The 25167-nt window shown below is 48.4% G+C and overlaps 1 protein-coding gene across 3 annotated transcripts in view; it reads left to right on the top strand.

The window, feature by feature from the left end:
- LOC106560867 (zinc finger protein 423) overlaps positions 1-25167 on the top strand; it is a 138853-nt gene that overhangs the window by 108763 nt on the left and 4923 nt on the right. For all 3 annotated transcript variants that reach the window (XM_014124251.3, XM_014124252.3, XM_014124254.3), the window contains 2 exons: positions 14304-14435; positions 16514-16629. In XM_014124251.3, the coding sequence (XP_013979726.1) occupies positions 14304-14435; positions 16514-16629 (248 nt within the window). The remainder of the gene's footprint in view (positions 1-14303; positions 14436-16513; positions 16630-25167) is intronic.

A 25167-nucleotide genomic window follows, 5' to 3' on the forward strand; every position in this document is an offset into this window, starting at 1 on the left:
CAGTGTGTGTGTGCGTGCCTGATGTGGGCTGAAGGAAACTTATTCTGCTTTTGTTTTCTGCAGGATAGTGAGATACTGAGATCTCCTACAGATCAAACATGTATGCACGCATGTACACACACACACACACACACACACACACACACACACACACACACACAGAGGTAGGTAAGTTAATTACACTCAGCATCTGGATGTCCGTATGTGTGCTAGCCTCTAGCTGCAGCGTGGGTCTCTGTGGTTCTGAAAGTGCCCAGGTGTATCATGGGGGATTAGGCTGGGGCTGCTGTGTGTGGGGGATTGGAGAGGGGCGAGCACAGAGCGCAGGCAGGCAACCGTTAGTGACTACACCGAGATCAGCCATCCCTCCCTCCTCTTGAGTCCCACCTCACCTCACCCAACACTGCAGAGAGAGAGAGGGAGCCAGGGCTGTATCCTATCACATACTGTACCTTGCAGAAAACCACCATCTCAACCAACCCACACACACAATATCTATTTATTACCTTAAATGGGCACCGTCCATGCCCATGGAAATACAAAGCTCCTCTGACATGTATTTGGCTAATTGTGTGTGTGTGTTGAGTATTTTGTTGTTGTTTTGGAGGGGGCTAGCCCCCCCCCCCCCCCTCCCCCTCCCCCGTTGTGTCTGGATGCTGACGGTGTCCAGGTGTGCGTTAGGCTGCAGAGCGTGGAAGCACACATCTGGATGAGGATGAGCGCTCTGCACCCAGATGTGCTCCGCCACACACACACACATTCCGATTCTCACACACACACACGCTGGCCAGTTTTTGGGCTGATTTTCTGATTTTGAGAAGTGGAGCAGGGGGCGACATCAGCTGCCTGTCAGGTGTCTGTATGATGCAAACAGATGTTATTTTGATGAGGGACTGAGAGGGAGGGAACAGAGAACAAAACAACAATGATATTATGCACAGGCTCCCCCTCTGCCCTCATGTTGACTGCAGCTCCAGCTGTTATCTCTGCATAATGTGTTTGTGGTCATGTGTGTGTAATGTATGTTAATGTGTGCAATTTATAAATTGCATACGCTGTTGGACGGGCACACCAAAGACATATTTGTAGACGGGTCCTTTCTGTCACTATTGTAGTTGTACCAGTGAAGTTGTTAATTCCTTCACTTGCAAGGTCATCAGAAGTTCATGGTAAGTGTAACCTAGGAACTTCTTTCACAGAGTCCAAAGCCAGAGAATCCACCAGAACAGGATGGAGGCATTCAGATGGGATTTGGTGCCTGTGACACTTTGATTCTCTTAGAGTCTAAGGAAAAGACTCCAAATCCCCCCTCTGATATTTTCCAGCCACTTAAGGCGTCAGCATGCTTCAGTTGGGCTGGCGCCTAGCCGACCTCCGCTAGGCAAACTGAACGAGTGTGCTCACATACTCTCTTAAAAGACCTTTGCTTGAAAAACAAGAACAATAGTACTGTTTGTCCATTTTGAGATGCCGTAGCCAGTATACACTTCCTCAAACTAGTCAGAATTAATCTGAGAGAACTCAGGAAATCTGTCATAGATTGTTTTTGCAGAGGACATCTTAGTCACAAAATGGCGTCATTTTTGAATTGTTTCGGCTGAGAAGCATGCAGACTCCTTTACGCTCCCTGTCTGCAGTCACTGTGCAGCTCTGGAGACACAGACCCAGACAGACCCGTCCGACAGTCAGGTACAGAGAGGAAGTAGGAGGATGAGGAATAGTAGCCCCTCCACCTACTGCCTCCCTACATCTACCTGGCGTCAGCCTCAGTGTGTAGGTGACACCATATTAGCCCTGGCATGGCGGGAGAGCCTTTGATTTGACTGAGGGCCTCTCAGCTGGGACACATGAGCTTGCTTAGGGGGATAAACAGCCTCTTCCCCCTCCTCCTCCCTCCTTCTATGGGGGTGGGGGGGGGGGTTGAAAAAGCGTCCTCTAAACGGGAGCGCTGACATCGCGTCCTTTGTTGTGGATGTGTGTGCATTAATATTGATTTATTTTGACTGGGGGTCTATGAACATCTTGTTTGATGTCACCCCCAGGGGAAGGTCTCCCTCCACATGCCCTCATAATGCTCAGTCATCTTTAATAACTTGCATCCTTGACACACTGATATTAATATTAGTGTGTTGCTTTATACCACAGATAACCTTCAAACAGCCCTGGTTAGGAGCCCCTGTCTGGCTGCTAAGTGGTGCCGTTAGTACACAGTGCCGGGTGAGGCAGGCAGGCAGGGCTGGGGGGCTGGGTGGTAAGCTGTGTGTATCACTGGTGCAGTCTCACCCTGTGGCCAGTGTGAACTCTGGTGCCTCTGCAGACTGATTGCCTGTGTTCTGTTCTGTCCTGCACTCCGCTCCACACTGCTGCTTGTTAGGCTTGAATTCTTTCTGCCCCTATCAGTGCAGAATCCCAGACTCATTTGGGAATCCTGCTCACAACGAGACACTTTTAAAAGGCTCTGCTGCTACACTAACTCACAAACAAAGTAGAGTTAGGAATTCTGGGAGATCGAGTTCCAGAGGAAAAGGGCATTTAAGAGCATCCTTAATACACTTGTCTTTTCCTAGTAGTTTTTTGAGGAAAATGTACTTACTATGACTGATATGGTTGTCTTACTTAGCTATCTTAAGATGAATGCACTAACTAAGTCGCTCTGGATAAGAGCGTTTGCTAAATGACAAAAATGTGAATGTAAAAATGTTCCTCCTTTCTCTGACATCAAATTGTTGGGAGCAAAGTGCTCTGCACTGTAGGAGGGACAGCAATTTGTGGTTTTATTTCAGAGAAACGAACGCTTCTCTTCCTGGTATTACAGAGCTCTCTTGGCTCTGGTCACACTGATCACACCGGTTTGCCACCAGGCTCTACAGGTATTTGTGCCTGCTCTGATTCCTTTGAATTGCTGTAGAATTATTTCAGTCTAACACACCGATATGCCCTCACATGTAGGAGCCATGATTGGCAGCAATTTCCTTTCCGGCTCTGTTCCCAGTAGGATCTCCAATTGATAGGAGTTGTTAGTTGAGTTCCTCTCTCACATCATAAAATATATTGGAGTTATGGGGGACAGAGAGTAGAGATCAGGATGACCAATTACATTTGGAATATTGATTTTCTTACTTTTCTTGTTCTATCGTCTAGACTTGGTTCCGTTTTACATTTTTCTCCCCTTTCCCTCCAAACCCTAACAGTAGAGTCTGCGAACACACACCAGCCAACATACACGCTTCGTGAAGAGACAGGGGGAGGGTTGTAACAGTTGATGCTTCTGGCAGAGGTTCACACGCATGACCTACAAATTATTAGTGTCTTCACTAAAGCTGCAGTATTTTTATGCACTTTTTTGGGGGGGGGGGGGGAATGGATGCGCTGTCTGTGGTGTGTTTGTTTAGTGTGTGTGCTGGGATGTCTATCTGTGAGTGGTGTGCTGATGTAGAGTGTTACCATGGGCCGGGCATGGAGGGCCTGAGCACAGCCCGGCGTGGTGGGGTTTGGCTGGGCTTGGCTCGGTGCCGCCCGGCCCAGTGTGGAACATCCAGAGGCAACGCACAGTTGGGCTCAGGGCAGGGGGCGGGACAGCCAAGGTCACTCCTACTGCTCCACTCACTATTACGGCCACAGAGCAGGCACTCAGCCAGAGACCATCTCTACATCTCTCTCTCTACATCTCTCTCTCTCTACATCACTCTTTTTCCTCAGATGTTCTCGCTTTATTGACATGAGGGAATCAATGTTGCCAAGGCATTGTACTGGATGGGAGTTAAATAAAATAATTAAATTCTGCTTGGATTTTGTATTTCTATTTTGATGTGTATATTTTTCTGTACCTTATGTAATACGTGGCGCATCTGTAAAGGAGACTTTGGTCTCAGTTTGACTCCCCCCTCCCCCCCTAAATCATTTAATAAAGAATTCCTTTAATTGTCTTTCTCCATTTTTCCCCAGATTTTCCCTGGTGTATAGTTATCTCCTCTACCGCTCTATTTTTCTCTACGCCCCCCCCTCCTCTCTCTCTCTCTCTCTCTCTCTCTCTCTCTCTCTCTCTCTCCTCTCTCTCTCTCTCTCTCTCTCTCTCTCTATACAGATGGACACATTTGCAGGTTAACTTGAACAGCAGGAGGTGCATTATTAGCATCCTGCTGCTTTCTCATATTTGCTCAGATTCTTTCTCCCCCTCCTTGGCGGCCAGATAATTCACAACCAGCCGGCCAAAGACTGAGTTGGTGTTTTAATGAAAAAGGAACAACACAAAGGGAAGAGCAGGGTGGCAGGCACACACAATCCTGGCTGCCGATCGCTAGCTACAAAGTAGGTTGGGATGTCTTTTGCATATCTGTGTGATCGTTCAAATCTGCTGCCGTTGGGGTTGTTGTTTGTGATTATTTCCCCTCACAGCTGAGAGTTGGGGTGGGGGACAGGAAATTAAGTCCCAGGAATCTGCCATCTCCCTTAGGGAAGAGATGACAATGAGAAATTGTTGTGGAATGGTTCATGGAGATTGCTTTTTAGCCGCATTTGGGAGATCTACCGTGGATAAACCCCCCCAGTGCACCCAGGGGCGTAGGATTAGGCATTCACATGCATACACACATGTATACAGATGAACACACACACACACATGCACCACAGCATGGTAGGATTAGAAATACACACATAAAAAGCACAGAAGTGAACAAACGTGGACACACACACACGCACACACACCAATACACGCAGTGGCATTGTTGGCCTGGCTGGGTGATATGCTCTGTTGAAGGCCATGTCAGTACAGGGAAACATTCTCTCAGATGAAGCTGTCTTCAGTGTAGTGATGGTCCACCACCTCCTATGTTAATGATCAACAGTGTGTCTCTTTGTGCAAAATGTGTTTGAATACTATACTACTACAGACCATCTCTTGTAGCTAGTGAGGGTAGTAAAGCGCCTTGTGAAGATTGCTGACCAGTGGTGTTAGTTGTGAGTCCGGTCAGGTGCCTTGCCTCTCTAGCAGCCCACAGCGCCAGGCCTCAGATTCAATAAGGCTTTCTCAGACCAGGGCTGTCCAGAAACACAGGCAGGCAGCAGCCAGGCCTCAGATTCAGTAAGGCTTTCTCAGACCAGGGCTGTCCAGAAACACAGGCAGGCAGCAGCCAGGCCTCAGATTCAGTAAGGCTTTCTCAGACCAGGGCTGTCCAGAAACACAGCCCAGCAGCAGCCAAGCCTCAGATTCAATAAGGCTTTCTCAGACCAGGGCTGTCCAGAAACACAGCCCAGCAGCAGCCAGGCAGAAGCCTATACCTCCATTTACAACACTTCTAATTACACTAGCTACATAATCTTCAATCACCTCAATTAGCAATCTGTGATGGGTGTGTTTGTGTAGATATATTCTGTATGTGTTGCAACTATTAAAGTTGAGTCTTGAGCATGGAATAAGTGTTGAGTTTCACCTTGAAGTCTGTGGGCAGCAGGTTAGATCAGCGGGTGTATGTTAGACCGCAGTGCATTTTGTATGAGCAATATCAATGAGTAAAATAACCATATTTTCCTTCGTTTACTTGGTTTAGTTGTCTCCTCATTACAGATTCTTAGTTTTGCAGTGTTTTGGCACAGATCAGTTCTGAAAACCTTGTCCCTCAATCTCAGAAACAGCTGTCTTTGCCAGCAATGGCCAGAGAAAGCTCCAGTCACACAGATAACTGTATAAAAAGGAACACATTATTCACACCAGCCTTGATTACAGGTTACAGTCAATCGTTGTTGCCATGGTGATTAGCTGTAGATACAGAACAGAAGCGCTTGGTAACCTGGTTGGATGGGTTATGATGATTTGTGTTGCTGCTCTCAGTGGGAACTACCACAGTCACAATGCCTTCCACTGGAGAGAGTGATGTTGGTTGTCGGTTAATTAAGCAATAAGGCAAGGGGGGTGTGGTATATGGCCAATATACCACAGCTAAGGGCTGTTCTTAAGCATGACGCATCGTGGAGTGCCTGGATACAGCCCTTAGCCATGGTATATTGGCCATATACTACAAACCCCTGTGGTGCCTTATTGTTATTATAAACTGGTTACCAAAATAATTAGAGCAGTAAAAAAAATGTTTTTGTCATACCCGTGGTATAAGGTCTGATATACCACGTCTGTCAGCCAATCAGCATTCAGAGCTTGAACCATCCAGTTAATAATGTCAGTTAGAAAGTACACTGAGTATACCAAACATTAAGAACACCTTCCTAATTTTGAGTTGTACCCCTCCCCTTTTGTCTTCAGAACAGCCTCAGTTTGTCAGGGCATGGACTCTACAAGGTGTCGAAAGTGTTCCACAGGGAAGCTGGCCCATGTTAACTTCAAGTTGGCTGGATGTCCTTTGGGTGGTGGACCATTCTTCATACACATGGGAAACTGTTGAGCGTGAAAGACCCAGAAGCATTGCAGTTCTTGACACACTCAAACCGGTGCGCCTGGCACCTACAACCATACCCTGTTCAAAGGCACTTAAATCTTTTGTCTTGCCCATCCACCCACTGAATTGCACACATACACATCTGAACAGGACACATCCATGTCTCAAGGCTGAACAATCATTCTTTAACCTGTCTCCTCCCCTTCATCTACACTGGTTTGAAATGGATTTAACAAGTGACATCAATAAGGGATCATAGCTTTCACCTGGATTCACCTGGTCAGTTTATGTCATGGAAAGAGCAGGTGTTCTTAATGTAGTCTACGCTCAGTGTATGTTCCCAAATAGCACCTTTTAATTATAACTAAGGTGTTATGTAGGGCCTGTGTGTCAGTGTCTCATCATGTGGTCTATGTGCAGCCTTTATGGGCTGATAATGTGGGCTGTAAGACAGAGGCATATGGAAACATATGGGTGGGGTCAGTAAGAGGTAGAGGAGGGAAGATGTAGAGCACCACTTGAAATAAATGGAGGCCCTGGGAGTGACTTGCACTTATAAAGACTTATCATATGGCAGTTTTATTGGTGCACTGATTAGAACTATTCCCACATGGGCACTTCTGAGCATTCAATTAACATTCAAAACACAAATATCTGTGCATACATTATACTCCCCGCTCATAACAATCCGTCTGGGCTGTCTGGTGTTATTGTGTAAGTTTGGCATTTGAAAATATAATTTCCATATTTTCCCTCTCGCTTTAACCTAGCTCTGACAGATTATTGATTGTTGGGTTTGGATCATGCAAGAAAGGCATTTCACTGGACTTGTGCACGTACATTTAAAAATATATATATATATTTTTCGACCCTGAAATTTAAATTGACATATAATTTACTTTTTGATTTGCAGTTTTTTTTTCTTTCATATGGCTGTCATTATTTTTGACGTGTTCTCAAGATCCCTAAACATAATCATCTTGTCACCATATAGGCAGCTAGGTATAAGCCGAGGACACGCAGCACTTCCAGGCTTATTTAGTTGATTATTTCCCATTTCTCTGGCGTTGGCTGGGGGGTCCCTGCCTGTGTCTCTGTGTGTTGCCTCTTTATCTGTGTGTGTGGGGGGGAAATGAGAAGCAGCTCTCCCAGGGAGAGAGGCCTGGATGGACAGCGGGCGGCCAGGGCTGCTGGGCAGGGGGCACGGGACTACTGCCTAAACTTGATTGGTGGAGCCCAGGTGTTGGGGAGGAGGGATGAGATGTGATTGGTTGGAGGTGGGGAGTTGGTGTGAGGAAAAAAGAGTAGTGGTTAGTAGTTCAGTAGAATAGGACTAGCAGGATTATTAAGGATCTTGTCAGAGATGAGGGGGGTCTTGGAGATGAGGGATTCCAGTCCCAGAGGCTTCGGTCCTGCAGTTCAGAGTGAGCAGTTTGGTCCATTTGACCTTGCAGTGTGTCAACAGACCCAATCAGAATGGAAAACCTTGGGACCCGGACATTGTGCATCTATCATGGTGGACATTTTCCCACTGTTCCCCAAGTACACCAGTCTTTAGGTCACAAGCTCACCAAAAGCGTGTCAACCAGTGGCGGTCAGTACCGTTTAAGATGAGGGTGGATGATATTTTTTTGGGAGTATGGCCTTATTTCTATTAAAGCATATTGGATGACTGTCATTCATATTCCATTCACCCTGTTCAATGTAACATTAATAGGTTTAGACCACTACATGATACTCAAATTTTCCCTCTACCCATCATGACGTTGATACAACTTAGCCTATGAATGAAAGTTTACAACGTAGGTGCACACAGGTTGAGAGAAAGATTTGAGGTGACAGACATCGACACATACCGCCTTGCACACTCTTGCCTGCATTTAGCTGATCAAGGGTGTAATCATTAGTCTAACAGTTGCAAACAAGAGTTTCAATTGGACTAATTCAGGAATGTTTATCCCCGTTTCGTTACGTTTGCTTCCATTTATACACCCCTGATCACCCACAAACAGTTCACTTTCATAGCCACATATGATAAGGAATACAACAAGTTGTTTGTATCTACCCGTTCTTCTCTTTTCACCTTTTCCCTTTGCTTATGGACTTCAGTGCACAACACATCAGCTGTCTGTGACCAAGCGAAACAACCTTTCCAAGCCAAACCTTCATATAACTGTTACACACAGCCTAAGTCGTTGTCACCATATTAGCTAAAGTAATGTCATAGTCAACATAGCTAATAGAATTAACATGTTAGTAAACCCGCTACAATCATGTAGTACAGTCAGTAAGCAGTTTAGCAGTTACAACGGCGGGCCCCGGTGGTAATAAATTAGTAAAACCAAAAGCTTACGTTGACTTGGAAGAGTTCCAGTGTTGGATAGTCATAGCCAGCTAGCTAACATGGCATCCCTCTGTTTGAGCTGGGTGTTTGAGTAGGCTAACCTAGCTAGCTGCATTTGCTAGCTAAATGAAAGTGAAAAAAATGATGAAATATAGCTATCTCTCTCTCTCTTGCTCCTCCATTTAAGATATTAATTTGTTAAAAATGGTTAAACTACAGTGCCTTGCAAAGTATTCATCCCCCTTGGCATGTTTCCTATTTTGTTGCATTACAACCTGTAATATAAATTGATTTTTATTTGGATTTCATGTAATGGACATACACAAAATAGTCCAAATTGGTGAAGTGAAATGAAAAAAACTACTTGTTTAAAAAAAAAGTACAAACATTTTAACGGAAAAGTGGTGCGTGCATATGTATTCACCCCCTTTGCTATGAAGCCCCAAAATAAGATCTGGTGCAAACAATTACCTTCAGAAGGCATAATTAGTTGCACACAGGTGGACTTTATTTAAGTGTCACATGATCTCAGTATATATACACCTGTTCTGAAAGGCTCCAGAGTCTGCAACACCACTAAGCAAGCAGCACCATGAAGACCAAGGAGCTCTACAAACAGGTCAGGGACAAAGATGTGGAGAAGTACAGATCAGGGTTGGGTTATAAAAAAATATCCGAAACTTTGAATAGTTATGCACGCTCAAGTTTTCAATTTTTTTGTGATATTTCTTGTTTGTTTCACAAGAAAAAATATTTTGCATCTTCAAAGTGGTAGGCATGTTGTGTAAATCAAATGATACAAACCCCCCAAAAATGTATTTTAATTCCAGGTTGTAAGGCAACAAAATAGGAAAAATGCCAAGGGGGGTGAATACTTTCGCAAGCCATTGTATTGTCTTTCTCTCCGAGTCAACTAGTCACCACATTTTATGTGCTGCGGTACTCGCTAGCTGTAGCTTATGCTTTCAGTACTAGATTAATTATTTGATCCTTTGATTGGGTGGACAACGTCAGTTCATGCTGCAAGAGCTCTGATAGGTTGAAATATGTCCTCTGGAAGTTGTCATAATTACTGTGTAAGTCTATGGAAGAGGGTGAGAACCATGAGCCTCCTAGGTTTTGTATTGAAGTCAGTGTACCCAGAGGAGGATGGAAACTAGCTGTCCTCCAGCTACACCATGGTGCTAACCTACAGTGCTGTTGTGGCTACTGTAGACCTTCATTGCAAAACAGTTCATGTTTCACTATTTACATTTTTCTGAAATTCACTGAGGAGGATGGTCCTCCCCTTCCTCCTCTGAGGAACCTCCTAGTGTCAGGGAATAGCAGAGGTTTAAAAATGATTTTGATGGAGGGAGTTGGTGAGAGGAGGGGGAGATGATTGAGTGAGGGGGGGAAGAGTTGTGATTATCTAGTGTGCTTTGGAAGGAGAGTTTGTGTGTTTGCATGAAGGTTGGTTTCTACTGGGTGGAGAGATCCAGCATCCTACTGTTATGTAATCTGATAGGAGATTCCAAGCTGGTCAGCTCCATATGCTGTCCACGTCTGCCAAAAATATCTGGAGCCGGAGACTCCATCACGCTTGGCCGCCGGAGAGTGCGCTCCGGAAATATTTACTACAGATAATAGGAAACGTGTGAACCAGAGCCGTGGCCAGGAGAGAGGGAGAGGAATGAAGAGAAGAATAGAGAGGAATAGTCACTAGCAGAGTCACTAAACTGGTGATAGTAGAGTAGTGAATAGCGATGACTGATGGACGGACTGGCAGACGGAGAGTTTGTTTGTGTGTAAACAAGATGTTTGTGTCAGAGAGAGATTGAGTGAAGGCGCGTGAGAGTCTATGTGTGGGTGTTAGGCGCTCCAGGGATCAACTCAGCATTGCAGCATTCTGTGTGTGTCTGAGAGGGAGAGTAGAGGTGGAGAGCTCTTGGGACCCCTCCAGCTCTGCAGCAGGTGTGTGTGTGTGTGTATACTCTGGCCCACATTGCCGCCCTACCACCATGGGTCAAGCTCAGAATGCCTCCGTTTCTCCCGCCTCTCCCTCTGTGTTTCCATGGCAACACACCTTGAGCTAGCCCCCTAGAGGAGCCAAGCACCTCCATCTCACCCCCTCAACCACTCAGCCCTCCTGCCCCCCTCCCTCCCTCTGCTCTCCCCTGGTGTATCTCTTGCCGTCCCTGCCATCAATCGCCAGGCCGGGTTTTAGGCCGCAGGGCGAGGGGAGTGGGGCCGGGGCCCTGGGGAGGCCCAGCTCCCTACCAAGGAGCTCATTTGTGTGCCAGTGCACGCTGCAGGGTGTTGTGGGTGGGTGGGGGAGAGGAGCCGACGGGGGGGGGGGGGGGCTTGTGTAGACGGGACTGTCCCCGGGGAGGGCTGTGAGTCAGGGCGCCACCTGGCTCCCTCTGGTCAATTAGCTGGAAGCACATTGGCTAAGCAGCAACAGAAGCAGCCGCCATGCCGTAGCAGTGTTTGTGCAGGATAAGAATCCTGTTCAGTTGGTGGAATAACAATTTAGGAATAATACATAAATATTGTTTCTTCACACCTTTCCTTTCTCCATTGCTGCAAGGCCCTCAATCTCTCTATCCACCTCAGTCTGTATTCCTTTACCTTCTTTCTTTCCCTGTATCGCTCTTTCTTCTCCCCTCTCTCTTCCTCACTCTCCCATCCCCTTTCCATGTCTCACACTGTCTCGCTCTCCCTCTGTCTCACTCCCTCTCTCTTTCCCATTAGTGTCCTGGCAAGCCCTCATCAGTAATTCTGCGTATATGTGGCGGCGTCATGCCATTTCTCAATTAAGATGGTGCATACCTTAGGAGGTGGGGAAGGTTTTTTTCCCATCTCAATCGGAGTTAAATGTTCTCCCGTTCTCTCTATCTCACCCTCACACGCTCTCTCTTCTTCTCTTCACTCTGCATACTGATCAAGCCTCTTAACAGATCAGTGTGTTTTCAGCCGTTCTTTTCTTTCCTACTTTCTTCCTGTTCTCTGTGTCTGATCTGTGGTACAGATAGCTGAAGTGGGGCCCTTTGAAGGATGAAATGTCCTGTAGCTATTTAACCTCTCCCTTCTGCCATACTAATGACTGCTCTATATGCTGCTACTACCAAACATGCCTACACTCATCTAACGTGCCAAGTCTGGAAACCTCTTACTTGCGGTTAATCAATTCAACCGGTTGGTGCTAGTCGTCTAATAGTCACAGAATGGCAACGATAAGAGATCAACCACTAATAAGGATTGTATGTATGATATTCTGCATCAGTGATTTGTATAGCAGTGTAGTACAGTAGTAATGAGTAATTATGTTATGCACTTTCTGCAAGTTGAATATAGTTTGGTTTTGTTCTAGTTTAGTGAAACTAATAGGACTCACCTTCACCAAACCTCTGCTCTCCTTCCCTCCCATCCTGCCCCAGCGTGGGCCTCCCAGGGTAGCAGCCATGCAGCTGTGTGGCCGTCTCGCGGATCAAATGCTCTCTCAGACACAAAGCGGGCCATCAGGATGTTTCAGGGTCCTGTCATCTCTCCATGCCCCCCCCCCCACACACACACACACAGCCCAACCGACCCAGCCCCAGTCCGCTTTGTGCCTGTCAGTGCGCGGCTCACCAGCCCTCCCTCCGCACTCTGAAAGGGAGGACAGACAGAGTACACTCCCCACTCACTGATCAAAACCACTGTATTTGTCATAGAAAATACATTACTTTCGTAGGACACACACACAGAAACGCTTTGGGCCCCCTCACTCTGCGCCCCCGGCCCTTGTCAGACAGCCCAATTATCCCCCTGCTCTCTGTACTGAGCTCTGTTCTCTCTTTACTCATAGTTGCCTTCAATTCTCCCGATGTCTCCCATACATAACCCTCATTTCACCTTGGTTTTCACTTTTGGACCTGTATGCTAGATCTATTGGTCAGTTGGTGTTTGTAGGTCAGTATTCTATTGGTCAGTTGGTGTTTATAGGTCAGTATTCTATTGGTCAGTTGGTGTTTGTAGGTCAGTATTCTATTGGTCAGTTGGTGTTTATAGGTCAGTGTTCTATTGGTCAGTTGGTGTTTGTAGGTCAGTATTCTATTCGTCAGCTGGTGTTTGTAGGTCAGTATTCTATTGGTCAGTTGGTGTTTGTAGGTCAGTATTCTATTGGTCAGTTGGTGTTTGTAGGTCAGTATTCTATTGGTCAGTTGGTGTTTGTAGGTCAGTATTCTATTGGTCAGTTGGTGTTTGTAGGTCAGTATTCTATTGGTCAGTTGGTGTTTGTAGGTCAGTATTCTATTGGTTAGTTGGTGTTTGTAGGTCAGGATTCTATTGGTCAGTTGATGCTGTTGATTGTGATTGTGGCTCTAGGGTTTTCTCTCAAAGACCGTTCTGAGGGAATCTCTTTCTGTGTCTCTGGGTTCATGAGAAATTTCACCTGCTGCTTCAATCTTGCCTCAATTTAATATTTTAAATGGTAATCAACCTCCATCTCAGGGTGGCTTGGGACCGAAAGGCATCCCACCAAAACGTGATGTCTTTGAGGAAGCAGCAGCGGGGACGGGCAGAGCAAAGGAGTGCCCTCGCCAATCCCCCTAAGCCCCGTTCGCACCCAGCCCCCACACCCCCCTCCTTCCCCTAGCCATTCAGACAGGGATTAAGTCACCCTTGTGGAGGCCTTTGAGACAGAGAGGAGATTGGAATCAGTGGAGGTGGTTTGGGTATGTGGGGGTGGGGGTCATGGGGGTGTCAGGGATGTTTGATTGAAGACTTTATCAACCCTGCGTGCCCCTGTTGCTGAGCAGCGGGGCACCTCGGGGCATGGGGGGGAGGGCAGGGGAGGCTGCCATCAGGGGGGACAGAGACCGGCGGCGGTGTCTTCCACGGTTCGGGACTCGGTGAGGGGCTAGGATTGGGGCACAGTGGAGGCAATATGATGGCGCGGGGGCGGGCGCGGCTCGGTCCTGTGTGACGCTCGGCCGATAAGACAGGAGCGTAGGCACCCAGCCAGGACCCAACGCCCACCTTTCATCTGTCCCACGGTGGAGGGGGCCGCTGATGGTATTCATGCAGGCTTAAAATAGAGCGGCGAGCAGGGGGAGGGCACATAGCCCAGACCACTGGGGGTGGCAGGCAATTACCGGCCGGGAGAGAAGAGGCACTGGGAGAAGAGGAGGGGGGGAACGGGCCGGTCACACAGGCCAGATCTGGAGAGGATGGAGGGAAAGACGCAAGGAAGGACGGACAGCCCTCTCTCAGTAGGATTCAGACTGGACCTGTTAGAGCGGGATTATGGTATCCCTCTCTGGGCTCTGGGCTCTGTGACAGGGACATTGTGGCCAAGGAAGAGGGACAGGCATGTGTTGGAGCTGTGCAACGTGCTGCAGCATGAGCAGACAGGCAGGAGAGAGGCAATGATTGAATTGCACTGCTATACTTTAGTACACAAACTTACCTGTACATGAGCTTACACTTTTCCTTTTGTGTCTGTGTATGAGTGAGAGTGTGTGTTTGACAATAATGTGTGTGTATAATATGTTTATCCCCGCCTTCACTTTCTGACCCTCCTTGTTGTATGGTGTGTTCTTCTTTTACAGAGGAAGGCATCAATCACGAGTGCAAGCTGTGTAACCAGATGTTTGACTCTCCGGCCAAGCTCCTGTGTCACCTGATCGAGCACAGCTTCGAGGGCATGGGCGGCACCTTCAAGTGTCCCGTCTGCTTCACAGGTGAGGGGTCGGGGTGGGGCCTCAGAGGGGGGCCAGGTGGAGGGCAGTCAAGGTGCTTGAGTGTCTGACCAACATTAACATACACACAGAGACACGATATGAACACATGTTCCACTAGATCTGAAGGCCCTCACACAAAGCTGCACTGCACTTCGTCACCCATTGGCTTCCCTGTGGCTCAGTTGGTAGAGCATGGTGTTTGCAACGCCAGCATGGTGTGTGCAACGCCAGGGTTGTGGGTTCGATTCCCACGGGGGGCCAGTACAAAAAATTTAAATTCAAATAAAAAATGCATTAAATGAAATGTATGCATTCACTACTGTAAGTCGCTCTGGATAAGAGCGTCTGCTAAATGGCTAAAATGTAAATGTAAAATTGAATAGCAGAGATGCTAATACATAGACCCAGATAAATCCTCTCCATCTCCTTATTCCTCTCTCCATAGCGTCCACCCTATACCCCCTCCTGTGGTAACATGTAGTCCTCCTCCTCCACTACTGAATTGAACTGTATTAACGATCAGTTCAGTGGGAGGTAAAGAGTTGGCTTGGAGAGAAGTCCTGTCTCAGGAAAGACATGGTAGTCCATGTAGTAATTAGCCAAGATAGAAAAAAACTCACTCCATACATTGGAATCAACTCCATTGTGCAAGAAGGTGAAAATATTATGACAAATAGCCAAGCCGCAGTATACCTAGCAGAGATGTTCCACAGAGGTCAACTCTGTGCTTCTGAGATGGAGAACTCAGGTCCTTTAACAGTCCTGTCGTGCTGATGGGAAAGTTAATTAGAGTTGATGTACCCATGGTACAACCTGGTGAGATGTCCCCCTTGAGTAGGCCAGACTCCCCGTGACACGGTCAGCTCCACTCAGTCACAGCCATAGTCACAGGGCAGGGTTGGCCTAGTACAGAGACTAGCCCAGCCACAGTCGGCATGATTCCGTCACAGACACAGTCACAGCGACCATCACAGGGAACCGGCACAGGCCTGGCCAGGTGTAGCCAAGACTTTCATGCCAAGCAGAGCGGCTCAAGGTTCTTCAGGCTTGGCCGTGGTCCCCTGTGTCTGATGTGCCCCGGATCAGAAAGGCCCTGAGAGGTCAGAGAATAAAGAGCAGGTTGAAAGAGGAGGGAAACTAATCCTCTGTGGCCGTCCGGCTGTTTTAAAGGCCCTGTGTACGTGTCCTCCGAGTTAAGCAGCCAGGCCTCTCCAGGCAGCAGGCTCAAAGTCACATTGGACTTCCAGCTCCGCTGTGGGAGTCAGAAATCATTATAGACACTGAGACACAGACATGGCTGACCGCAGCTGAGACTAAATGTTGTCTGTCTTTATCCATTGTCTTCTGCCTGTTTTCTTACTTCCTGTTTGTCTGTCTGTCTGCTTTTTTGTATGTTTCTCTAGCAATTGGACATCCCAATCCCTCGATGTCTGTCTGAGTCTACCTGCTTATATGTCTCTGTCTGTCGGTTTCTGTTAGTCTGTCTGCATCAGAAGCTCAGACCATGAAGCAGCCCCCCCCCCCCCTCGTCTCCCTCTCTCCCTCCCTCTCAATAGTTGTTTGGTTGTGTTCTCCCCCCCACCCTCACTCCCTTCCCCCACAGGTACACAGCACTCGTTTTTTAAAGTTTAACTCTATTCCTGTGCGGGTTATGAATAAGTAAGGGGATGCTGCTCCTTTGGGGTGGGTTAATAATTCAGACTCTCCACACACACACACACACACACACACACACACACACACACACACACACACACACACACACACAGCAAACTTAAGTTTACTGAAACAAAACAGAAAAAAACTCGGCTGCCTCCCCATCTCTCCATATCTAATCCCCTCCCTGTCATCGCTCTTTTCTCTTTATATGTATATTTACGCTGTTGAAGTTGTTGTTTTAGTGCAGTGAGTGTCTTTCCCTCGCCTCTGTATTTGCACGGAGAGCGACAGATTCCCACTTTTCCTCCATAGTTCATTCAGTAACCTAGCTCACTGTTTAGCATAGCTCCGCCCTGTCACTGGTCTTTTTCATCCAAAACCAATAATCTAACACACCCTCTCCTTCTCCCCACCCCCAGTCTTTGTCCAGGCCAATAAGCTGCAGCAGCACATCTTTGCCGTCCACGGTCAGGAGGACAAGATCTACGACTGCTCCCAGTGTCCACAGAAGTTCTTCTTTCAGACTGAGCTCCAGGTCAGTACTGACTACATATAGACACAGACTGATGTCATCTCTCAGCGCCATGCAGCATTTCTGCCAGGCACCACTCAACCAATATAATCTGAAATCATATGATCTGACTTCAATAATAATTGCTTCTAATGGAGTAAGTAGGTTATCAATGTTTTTTGTGTACCTTGTTTATGGTCTTCACTAGCAGGATTCCATTGCGGTCTTGGACTCAGGGTATACCTGAACATGTTTCGTGGTATGGTTCATGATTAATGATTTGAAGAGAAAATGTGTAACTTCCTTATGGGCATGATTACACCCCAGTGCACTGCTAATCAATCAGCTCTCCTGCTGGGTTCTTTGTAACCTAATATTAGACCTCTGATTAATAATTGAATTAATGAATGAGATGAGGTCTAAGGGCATTCCATAGCGACTGCATTCGAGATGATAACTCATGGTCAAATGACTGTACTTGCGTATCAGCATGTGTCCCGCGTCCGGTACTACATCCATAATGGCCGACGTTCTGGTGGAGCGTTGCCGTTTGATCAGAAAACAATGAAACCCAGTGTGTAGATGCTACCCTCCCTCCCTCCCAAAATCTACAGCTCTTATGGATGGCAATGTTTTGTTCTAACTTTGCACGCTCACGTTTCCTCTACTTCCCTTCTGGGGCAGCATGGTGCACATTGCAAGGCTGATTAGCTAGACAAACAGGTGTGAAACACAGACTGGTGTGTGCGCAAAGTGAGAACACAACATGGAATCCATGTTTTGGTTTTGATTTGGAAGGGGGTGGTAGAATCTAACAATTGGATTGAATTATTTCCTGGGGGGCACCGCTCGGCCATGCAGACAATGACCTCCCAATCAGAACCACCTAGCGATTATGGGTATAGCTTCGGGAAGTGGGAAAGCATCGCCAAACAGGCACAGACACAGGTCGGCAAATAACTTAGTGTTATACTGCTAGACAGAGATACTACACAATCTCTGTCTAGAAGCTGGGCTAGGCCCTCTGGTGCGCACACACACACACACACACACCTCCCCTGACGCACGCACACACACACACCTCCCCTGACGCACGCACACACACACACCTCCCCTGACGCACGCACACACACACACCTCCCCTGACGCACGCACACACACACACCTCCCCTGACGCACGCACACACACACACCTCCCCTGACGCACGCACACACACACACCTCCCCTGACGCACGCACACACACACACCTCCCCTGACGCACGCACACACACACACCTCCCCTGACGCACGCACACACACACACCTCCCCTGACGCACGCACACACACACACACACCTCCCCTGACGCACGCACACACACACACACACTCCCCTGACGCACGCACACACACACACACCTCCCCTGACGCACGCACACACACACACCTCCCCTGACGCACGCACACACACACACCTCCCCTGACGCACGCACACACACACACCTCCCCTGACGCACGCACACACACACACCTCCCCTGACGCACGCACACACACACACCTCCCCTGCACGCACGCACACACACCTCCCCTGACGCACACACACACACCTCCCCTGACGCACGCACACACACACACAACTCTCCTGACGCGCACACACACACACACTCCCCTGACGCGCACACACACAACTCCCCTGGCACACACACATCTCCCCTGACACACACACACACACACACCCGACACACACACACACACACACACACCACGACACACACACACACACACACCTCCCCTGACACACACACACACACACACACACACCTCCCCTGACACACACACACACACACCTCCCCTGCACACACACACACACACACCTCCCCTGACACACACACACACACACACCTCCCCTGACACACACACACACACACACACACACCTCCCCTGACACACACACACACACACACACCTCCCCTGACACACACACACACCTCCCCTGACACACACACACACCTCCCCTGACACACACACACACACACACCTCCCCTGACACACACACACCTCCCCTGACACACACACACCTCCCCTGACACACACACACACACACACACACCTCCCCTGACACACACACACACACACATCTCCCCTGCCACACACACACACACACACACCTCCCCTGACACACACACACCACACCGTCCCCTGACACACACACACACACCTCCCCTGACACACACACACACACACACCTCCCCTGACGCACACGCACACTCTCCCCTGAAACCATTACCATAGTGAGAGGCCATCATTTAGATGGGGTACCACTACCCAGCCTGGTCTCATAGACTAGATGTAACAAAGTAAACGAAAATCAGGGACACTTCATTTAGTATAAAACGATTGGTATGGTTACGTAAGACAGAAGGTTACTTAAGGCAAAAACGAAAGGAGGGTGGTTGGTTAGGGTCAATAGGTGGGCGTATAACGCAAACGTCAAGCAACCCAAAGGCTGAGTGTTTTAATCTCATCACGGTCAGCTTTGTCATTTTAGCTAATTAGCAACTTTGCATCTTACTACTTTTTAGCTACTTTCTAACTACTTAGCATGTAAGCTAACCCTTCCCCTGGCCTAGCTAACATTAGCTAACCCTTCCCCTGGCCTAGCTAATGTTTGCCACATTGTAACATATCTAAATATTGCAAATTCGTAACATATCATACGAATTGTAATTCGTAACATATCATACGAATTGTAATTCGTAACATATCCTCCGAAATGGATGATGGACATTCACAAATTATTGCATACCAAATGTAACATTTGATACTAATTTGAGTGTCCCGGATCTTCGTTTACTATGCTACGTCTACCCGAGTCCACGTTGCGCAACCACATACTTAAATATATATTAGTACACCCACACTTATACTAACTCGTTCTGTTTTAGACACAGAAGAGTGACACACAATAATGTCCAGATCCAGCCACCCCTCCCCTCCATCAGGTTGACTTCCTTCCCTCCCTCCGTCCCCTCCTCTCCTTCCTCCCTCCCACCCTGTCCTGGCAGGGTTCTGGCCATGTTGGGTCGTTAGGATCCAGACAGATCGAGGAGGACCCAGCTCTGTATAACTCACTCAAGAGTGGGTCCAGTGGGCAGCTGGGGTCAGCGTTATTCTGCCCTGCCCGTGGCTGGATCCATCATCCTGAGCAATGAGCTACAGGCTGGAGGATGGACCTGCCCAGCCGCCTGCTACTACCACACCCTCCCTCCCGCTCTTCCTCATGTGGCTCCTTCCCGCTCCACTAGGGTGGATGGTAGAGGAGAGGGTCTGTGTGTATGCTAGCCCTGGGAGGGAGCTTCCTGTGAGCTTAATGTCCAAATAATATCAATGGCTCCATTTTGGGGCTATGACCTAAATCTCCTGACCGGTCCACAGAGCCCTCAAGCCCCAGCCCAGACCCCCCCACCACCCCCGCCCCCCCCCACCTTCCGTGACAGTGATGTAGGGCCGGCGGCAGTGGGCATATGGCCGGTCAGTCCATTTAGCAGCAGGAGGAGCGCTGGACCCTGTCGGTCACTGTCTGCCTCACCCCGAGGCCGAGCGACTGAGAGATAAACACCAGCCGATCGCACAGTGTGGCACGGCCCTCTCTCGTGCCTCTCCACCTTTCCACACTCCTCCATTTTCCTCCCTTCCTTCCATCCTGGCCACACCTCTCCCCTCCTGACCGGGTCACACCGTCAATAATAAGTCATTTTCCTCTCTGAGCTTCTTTACGTAGGACCACTCACTCCATCACCAAGCTAGGAACACCACGCTCACATGGCCACAGCAGCATCCTCTGATGAGTGTGAATCCTTCTTCCATTTCCTGGCCCTGTTCCATATCTGAGCATTGACTCCTACTAACCACCCCCACCCACCAGCCCACCGCTCTGCCTGTCCCCAGGAGGAGCAGGTCTAAGTGGGGGAGATGGAGTGGTCTGAGTGGGGGATGTGGGCTGGTCGTGGAGGTTAGTGGTGAGGCTGGTTGTTGTGGTGTTTGTGTTTAATGAGGTCTGAATGGATGGCTGGGCTGTGCCGTGCTTGGGGTACCCTACCCCAGCCCTCTGAGGGTCCACCCAGGGCCACCCTCCTTTAATCCTTCAGCCTTCCCATGAGCCTTTGGTGGGACTCGTCACTGCATCATCCTCTCTCCCTCATGGCCACCTACCCCACCTCCCTTACTTTTCTGAACTCTCTTGCTTTTGCCTCCCTCTCTTTCTTTCTCTCTATCCTAGTCCCATATGTACCAGCCCCCATGCATATTTTAGCCCCTCTCAGCTCCTCTCTCCTCTAGTCCTTTGTGCCTCTCCCCAGTGCCCCATAAATAGTACAGACGTAAGCCGGTAAATAAGTGATGCTTATTGTCCCTGATCAGCACTGCTATACCCAGCCTGCCAGATCTGGATTCCTTTACTGGAAACTTCAGAGACTTGGCTTTTTTGTGGTTGTTCTTTGTCTCCCCCAGGTGCCTTAGAGCCTCCCCCTCCCCGTCTCACCCCTCTGTGGTGTGCTGTCATTGGCTGACCACATGGCTGAGCTTTACACTATGCTGGTTAATTCAACCCTCAGGGGGGCGCTGGCGCTCCCCACCCAGGCCAGCACACCCCCTCTGTTGGCATGTGTGTACACTATTTCCTTTAGCACTAGTAAATATTTAACTCCAGTCAGCAGTTTAGAATGGGAGGGGATGGGGGGAGGGAAGGAGGGGGGTCCTCTGGCTTGTTTGTTTGTTGATTCCTCCTCCCTCTACATCCCGAAAGTGTTGAATATTTGAGTGCAGTGCATTCTCACACAATGCTCTTCTAATGGTAGGAGCTGGGGTTCGGGTCTTAGAGCAGAGAACATGGAGGCACACGATTAACATGCAGTGTCTGATCTCTCGGTCTGCCTTGTTTGATTGGACAAGTTGTGCACTGAGCAGTGTCTTTGTTAGCCTCGTGTATGTTCACGTTAGGAAATGTGTCTGTTTTAGAATGCCTGCGCTATGGAGTCTAAGTAGTGTTTTCTTTGATACTCCTTGTCTATGCTCGCTGCCGTAGCTACGCTACAGTGTGTCAATATTGTAGTGTCTCTCTCTGAACTAAGGATGTGTTTTTGGATATGTGTGTAGGTGGCTGGGGAGTCCTTAGTTTGATCACCATGGCGTGCCACAGTGTGGAGGCAAGATTTGATCTAGGTGTCCCAGTGGCGGTGTCTGGTTGAGTCCCAGCTGCCCCGCTGTGCAGAGTGTCGCTCCATGTTATTAGAATGGGGACCAGGGGGGCTCTCTGCAGACCTCACTTCCCCACCGCCCCCCCCCCCCGCTCCCTCCCGCAAGCTGATTGGCCAGCTCAGAGAGACGCAGTCTAGGGACTGCATGCACCACATACAGGATATAGCTGTCTGGCTTGGCATACCTGTCTGTCTGAGCTGCACCGCAGAATGGTCCACTGAGGTAGCCTACACTGGTCTAGTGATCAGGCAGTGGTGTGAAGCTGTGGTCAGAGTATCAATTGTATTGTCTTTTTCAGCTCAATAATCACATTAATTGTACAGCAACAACACTTAAGGAGGTGAGAACAGGGACTTTGAGTCGTGCTTGGAAAGAGGGTTAAAGGGGGGGTGAGAACAACCTCCGCATAGAACATGGAACAACCTGCAGACCTCTGAGGAGATGGAGCAGGAACATAGTGCTGTCCCTCACATCCGCAGCCCCAGGACATGTTTAAGTTGTTTACCTGTTTCTGTGTGTTTTGTTTTCGTTCCCGAACTCCCGCACTGCGAAAGAAACTCAGACAAATTTGAGTGTGGTGAATTCAAATGAAAAACGCTCTACATGGGGTGAGCTAATCTTCTGAGGGAATCAAGACATTCACATCCTGTCGTCTTACCAGTGTGTGTGTGTGTGTGTGTGAGTGTGTGCGCAAGCATTATTTGCTACAAGCCTCTGAAAGGAACTCTGTAAATAAGGGTTGTTGACTAAAGATCCAATGACACCCTGTATAATACCCACACACACATTCCCCATAGAGATTCTGTCACAAACCTCCCCCTCATGAAACAACCCTACTTAAGTGATATGAAGAGAGAGGGAGGAAGAGGGAGTGAGACCATGGCTGCCCTGGTGCCCGGAGAGATGAGGAGTCTGGTAGAAATTGAATAATTTAGGGGCCAGCGTGGAAGTGGGAGAGAAAGGCTGGGACAAAGAGGAGAGAGATCCATCGGGATTGAATCAACTATTCTATCTCTCTTCTTACCCTCTCCATCCCTTCTCTATCGGTCTGTTACATTCCATGATTTGTATTCTATCAGAGAGAGAGAGAGAGAGAGAGAGAAAGAGGAGAGAGTGTGAGGGGGGAAGGAGTAAGGGAAGGGGGGGAAGTTCTCTCCTCCTGCAACCTGTCCCTGTTTCCGTGTGTCTGCCTCCACAGAGCAAAGCGTCGTACCTAGTCAGACATGACATTTTAACTGAGAAGTGTTGTCGCGGTACAGGACTAGCGCTGTATGGTGCGGTGTCGTTCCACTCATGCCAAAACAGGACCGGAACTGTCATGGCCGTGACAGTGACGTATGAGCTGAGGTATTGTCCCTGAGTGGGTTCTCCTGGCACTAAACAGTGTAGAGACGTGGTTACACTGATCTGATTTGATCAACCACAAAGGTGTAGATTACATCACTAGATCAACATCATACATCACCACACTGGTGGTTTGGTAATGGGCTTTTCTTTCTTTCTCTCTCTCTCTCTCTCTCTCTCTCTCTCTCTCTCTCTCTCTCTCTCTCTCTCTGTGTCATTCTCTTGGTCTCTTTATCTCTGTCATTCTCTTTCTCCATCTCTCCCTCTCCATCATAGAGAACACATAGGATGGGGTCTTTTACACCCCGATGTTCTCCGTTCAGCAGCTGGAGGCTGACAGAAACACACTCTATAAATCACACACACCACTGACAGCTCACAGTCGCACCATCAACCCTTCTTTACGCTCTCCTCTCTGTAAAATGTTCCCATTCCTTTCTCTCCCTCTCTCTCTCTCTCTCTCTCTCTCTCTCTCTCTCTCTCTATTTCCCTCGCTTTCTCTCTCCCCTCTGGGTGATCATAGTTGTGACACCACAAAGCGCACCACATCAAACCCCTCCCCTCACCCCTCTCTGTGCACTTTTGTTCCCTACTCTTAGCTTTCCCCCTCAGTTTAGGGTGCGTTGTAATCAAATTGCCGGGCTCCCTGGGGACCTGTGGGGATTGGGTCTGTTATGACAGTGACACGGAAAGGGAATGGGAGTGTGCTTTAGTGATCAGGCCGGGCGGGCTGGGAGAGCGAATGGGAGAGCAGCACTGCATGTCTCTCTGTACTCTGTCACCCATGGCACAGTCCGTCTGGGGCCCCTGAGCTCATCTGGCACTAGGCACTCCACTACGCCCCATAGAGCCTGTACATATTGTGTATGTAAACCAATAAATATTTGAGGGGATATTCTCACACACCAACACAACACTCGTATTGTATTTTAGTGGGTATGCCAGTCAGCAGTTGGATCCAGAGGTCATGGTAGGTGTGTTATTTTGTTCACCTATACAGGGGGATGATGAGGAACTGAACCCCATAGCTGTGTAGGCCAAGGAGAGACTCATTACTGGCACCAGCTGAATCAGGCCTGTTTTCTGTAATTTAGCTGAACCTATTTCAACTAGGATGTTATAGTAGGTCTAACTAGGTTAGTGTGTTTCTATGTGGTTTTGTCTTATGGCTAGCCAGTTCTGTGAGTGTTTGTGTGTGTGAGTCTTTTGGATGCATTTGTCTCTGAGTCTGAGCTTGGCTTTACTGAAGGATAGCAGCAGGGGAGGGGAAGTCCCCCTTGGGTGACAGGGTGGGGGCCAGGGGGGAGGATGGCGAAACAGGACATGTCTGGAGAACGGGCACATTTATTGGGTGGGTTGGGGGGTTAAGGAGAGGCGGGGGGAGGAAAGAGGGAATACGGGGGGAGGGCAGGGGGGCGTTTATTTGTAGCGCACTCCCCAGTGAGTTTCCTGTCTCTCGGAGGTGAAAACCTGGGAACATATGAAGCTTTAAGACAGCCCATCTGTTAGTCTCTGGCCCTTGGAAGACTGTCAGCGGTCTAAAAATAAGGCACACTAAAGTGCACCGGGCGGCAAAGGTGATTTTTAATTTAGTGTTAAAAACAGAGCAGAGAGGGACAGGCTAGTATCCTAAGAGTGGAGCCTCTCCCAGATTAATACAAATGTAACAACTCAAATATAGTCGTTGCATAAGTATTCACACCCTCTGTTTATCAGATCACATAATCATTTATATGGACTCACTGTGTGAAATAATAGGGTTGAAATGATTTTTGAATGACTACCCCTTCCTCTGTCCCCCATACATGCAACATCTGTAAGGTGCCTTAGTCAAGTATTGCATTTCAAGCACAGATTCGTCTACAGGGAGCTTTTCATAAAGAAGGGTAGTGATTGGTATATAGGTAATAATAACAAATCAGACATTGGATATATCATTAAGCACGGTCGAGTTATTAATGATGCTATTGATGATGTATTAA

This window comes from Salmo salar, chromosome 10, assembly GCF_965601325.2.
Source record: "Salmo salar chromosome 10, fSalSal1, whole genome shotgun sequence".
NCBI classification, from domain to species: domain Eukaryota; kingdom Metazoa; phylum Chordata; class Actinopteri; order Salmoniformes; family Salmonidae; genus Salmo; species Salmo salar.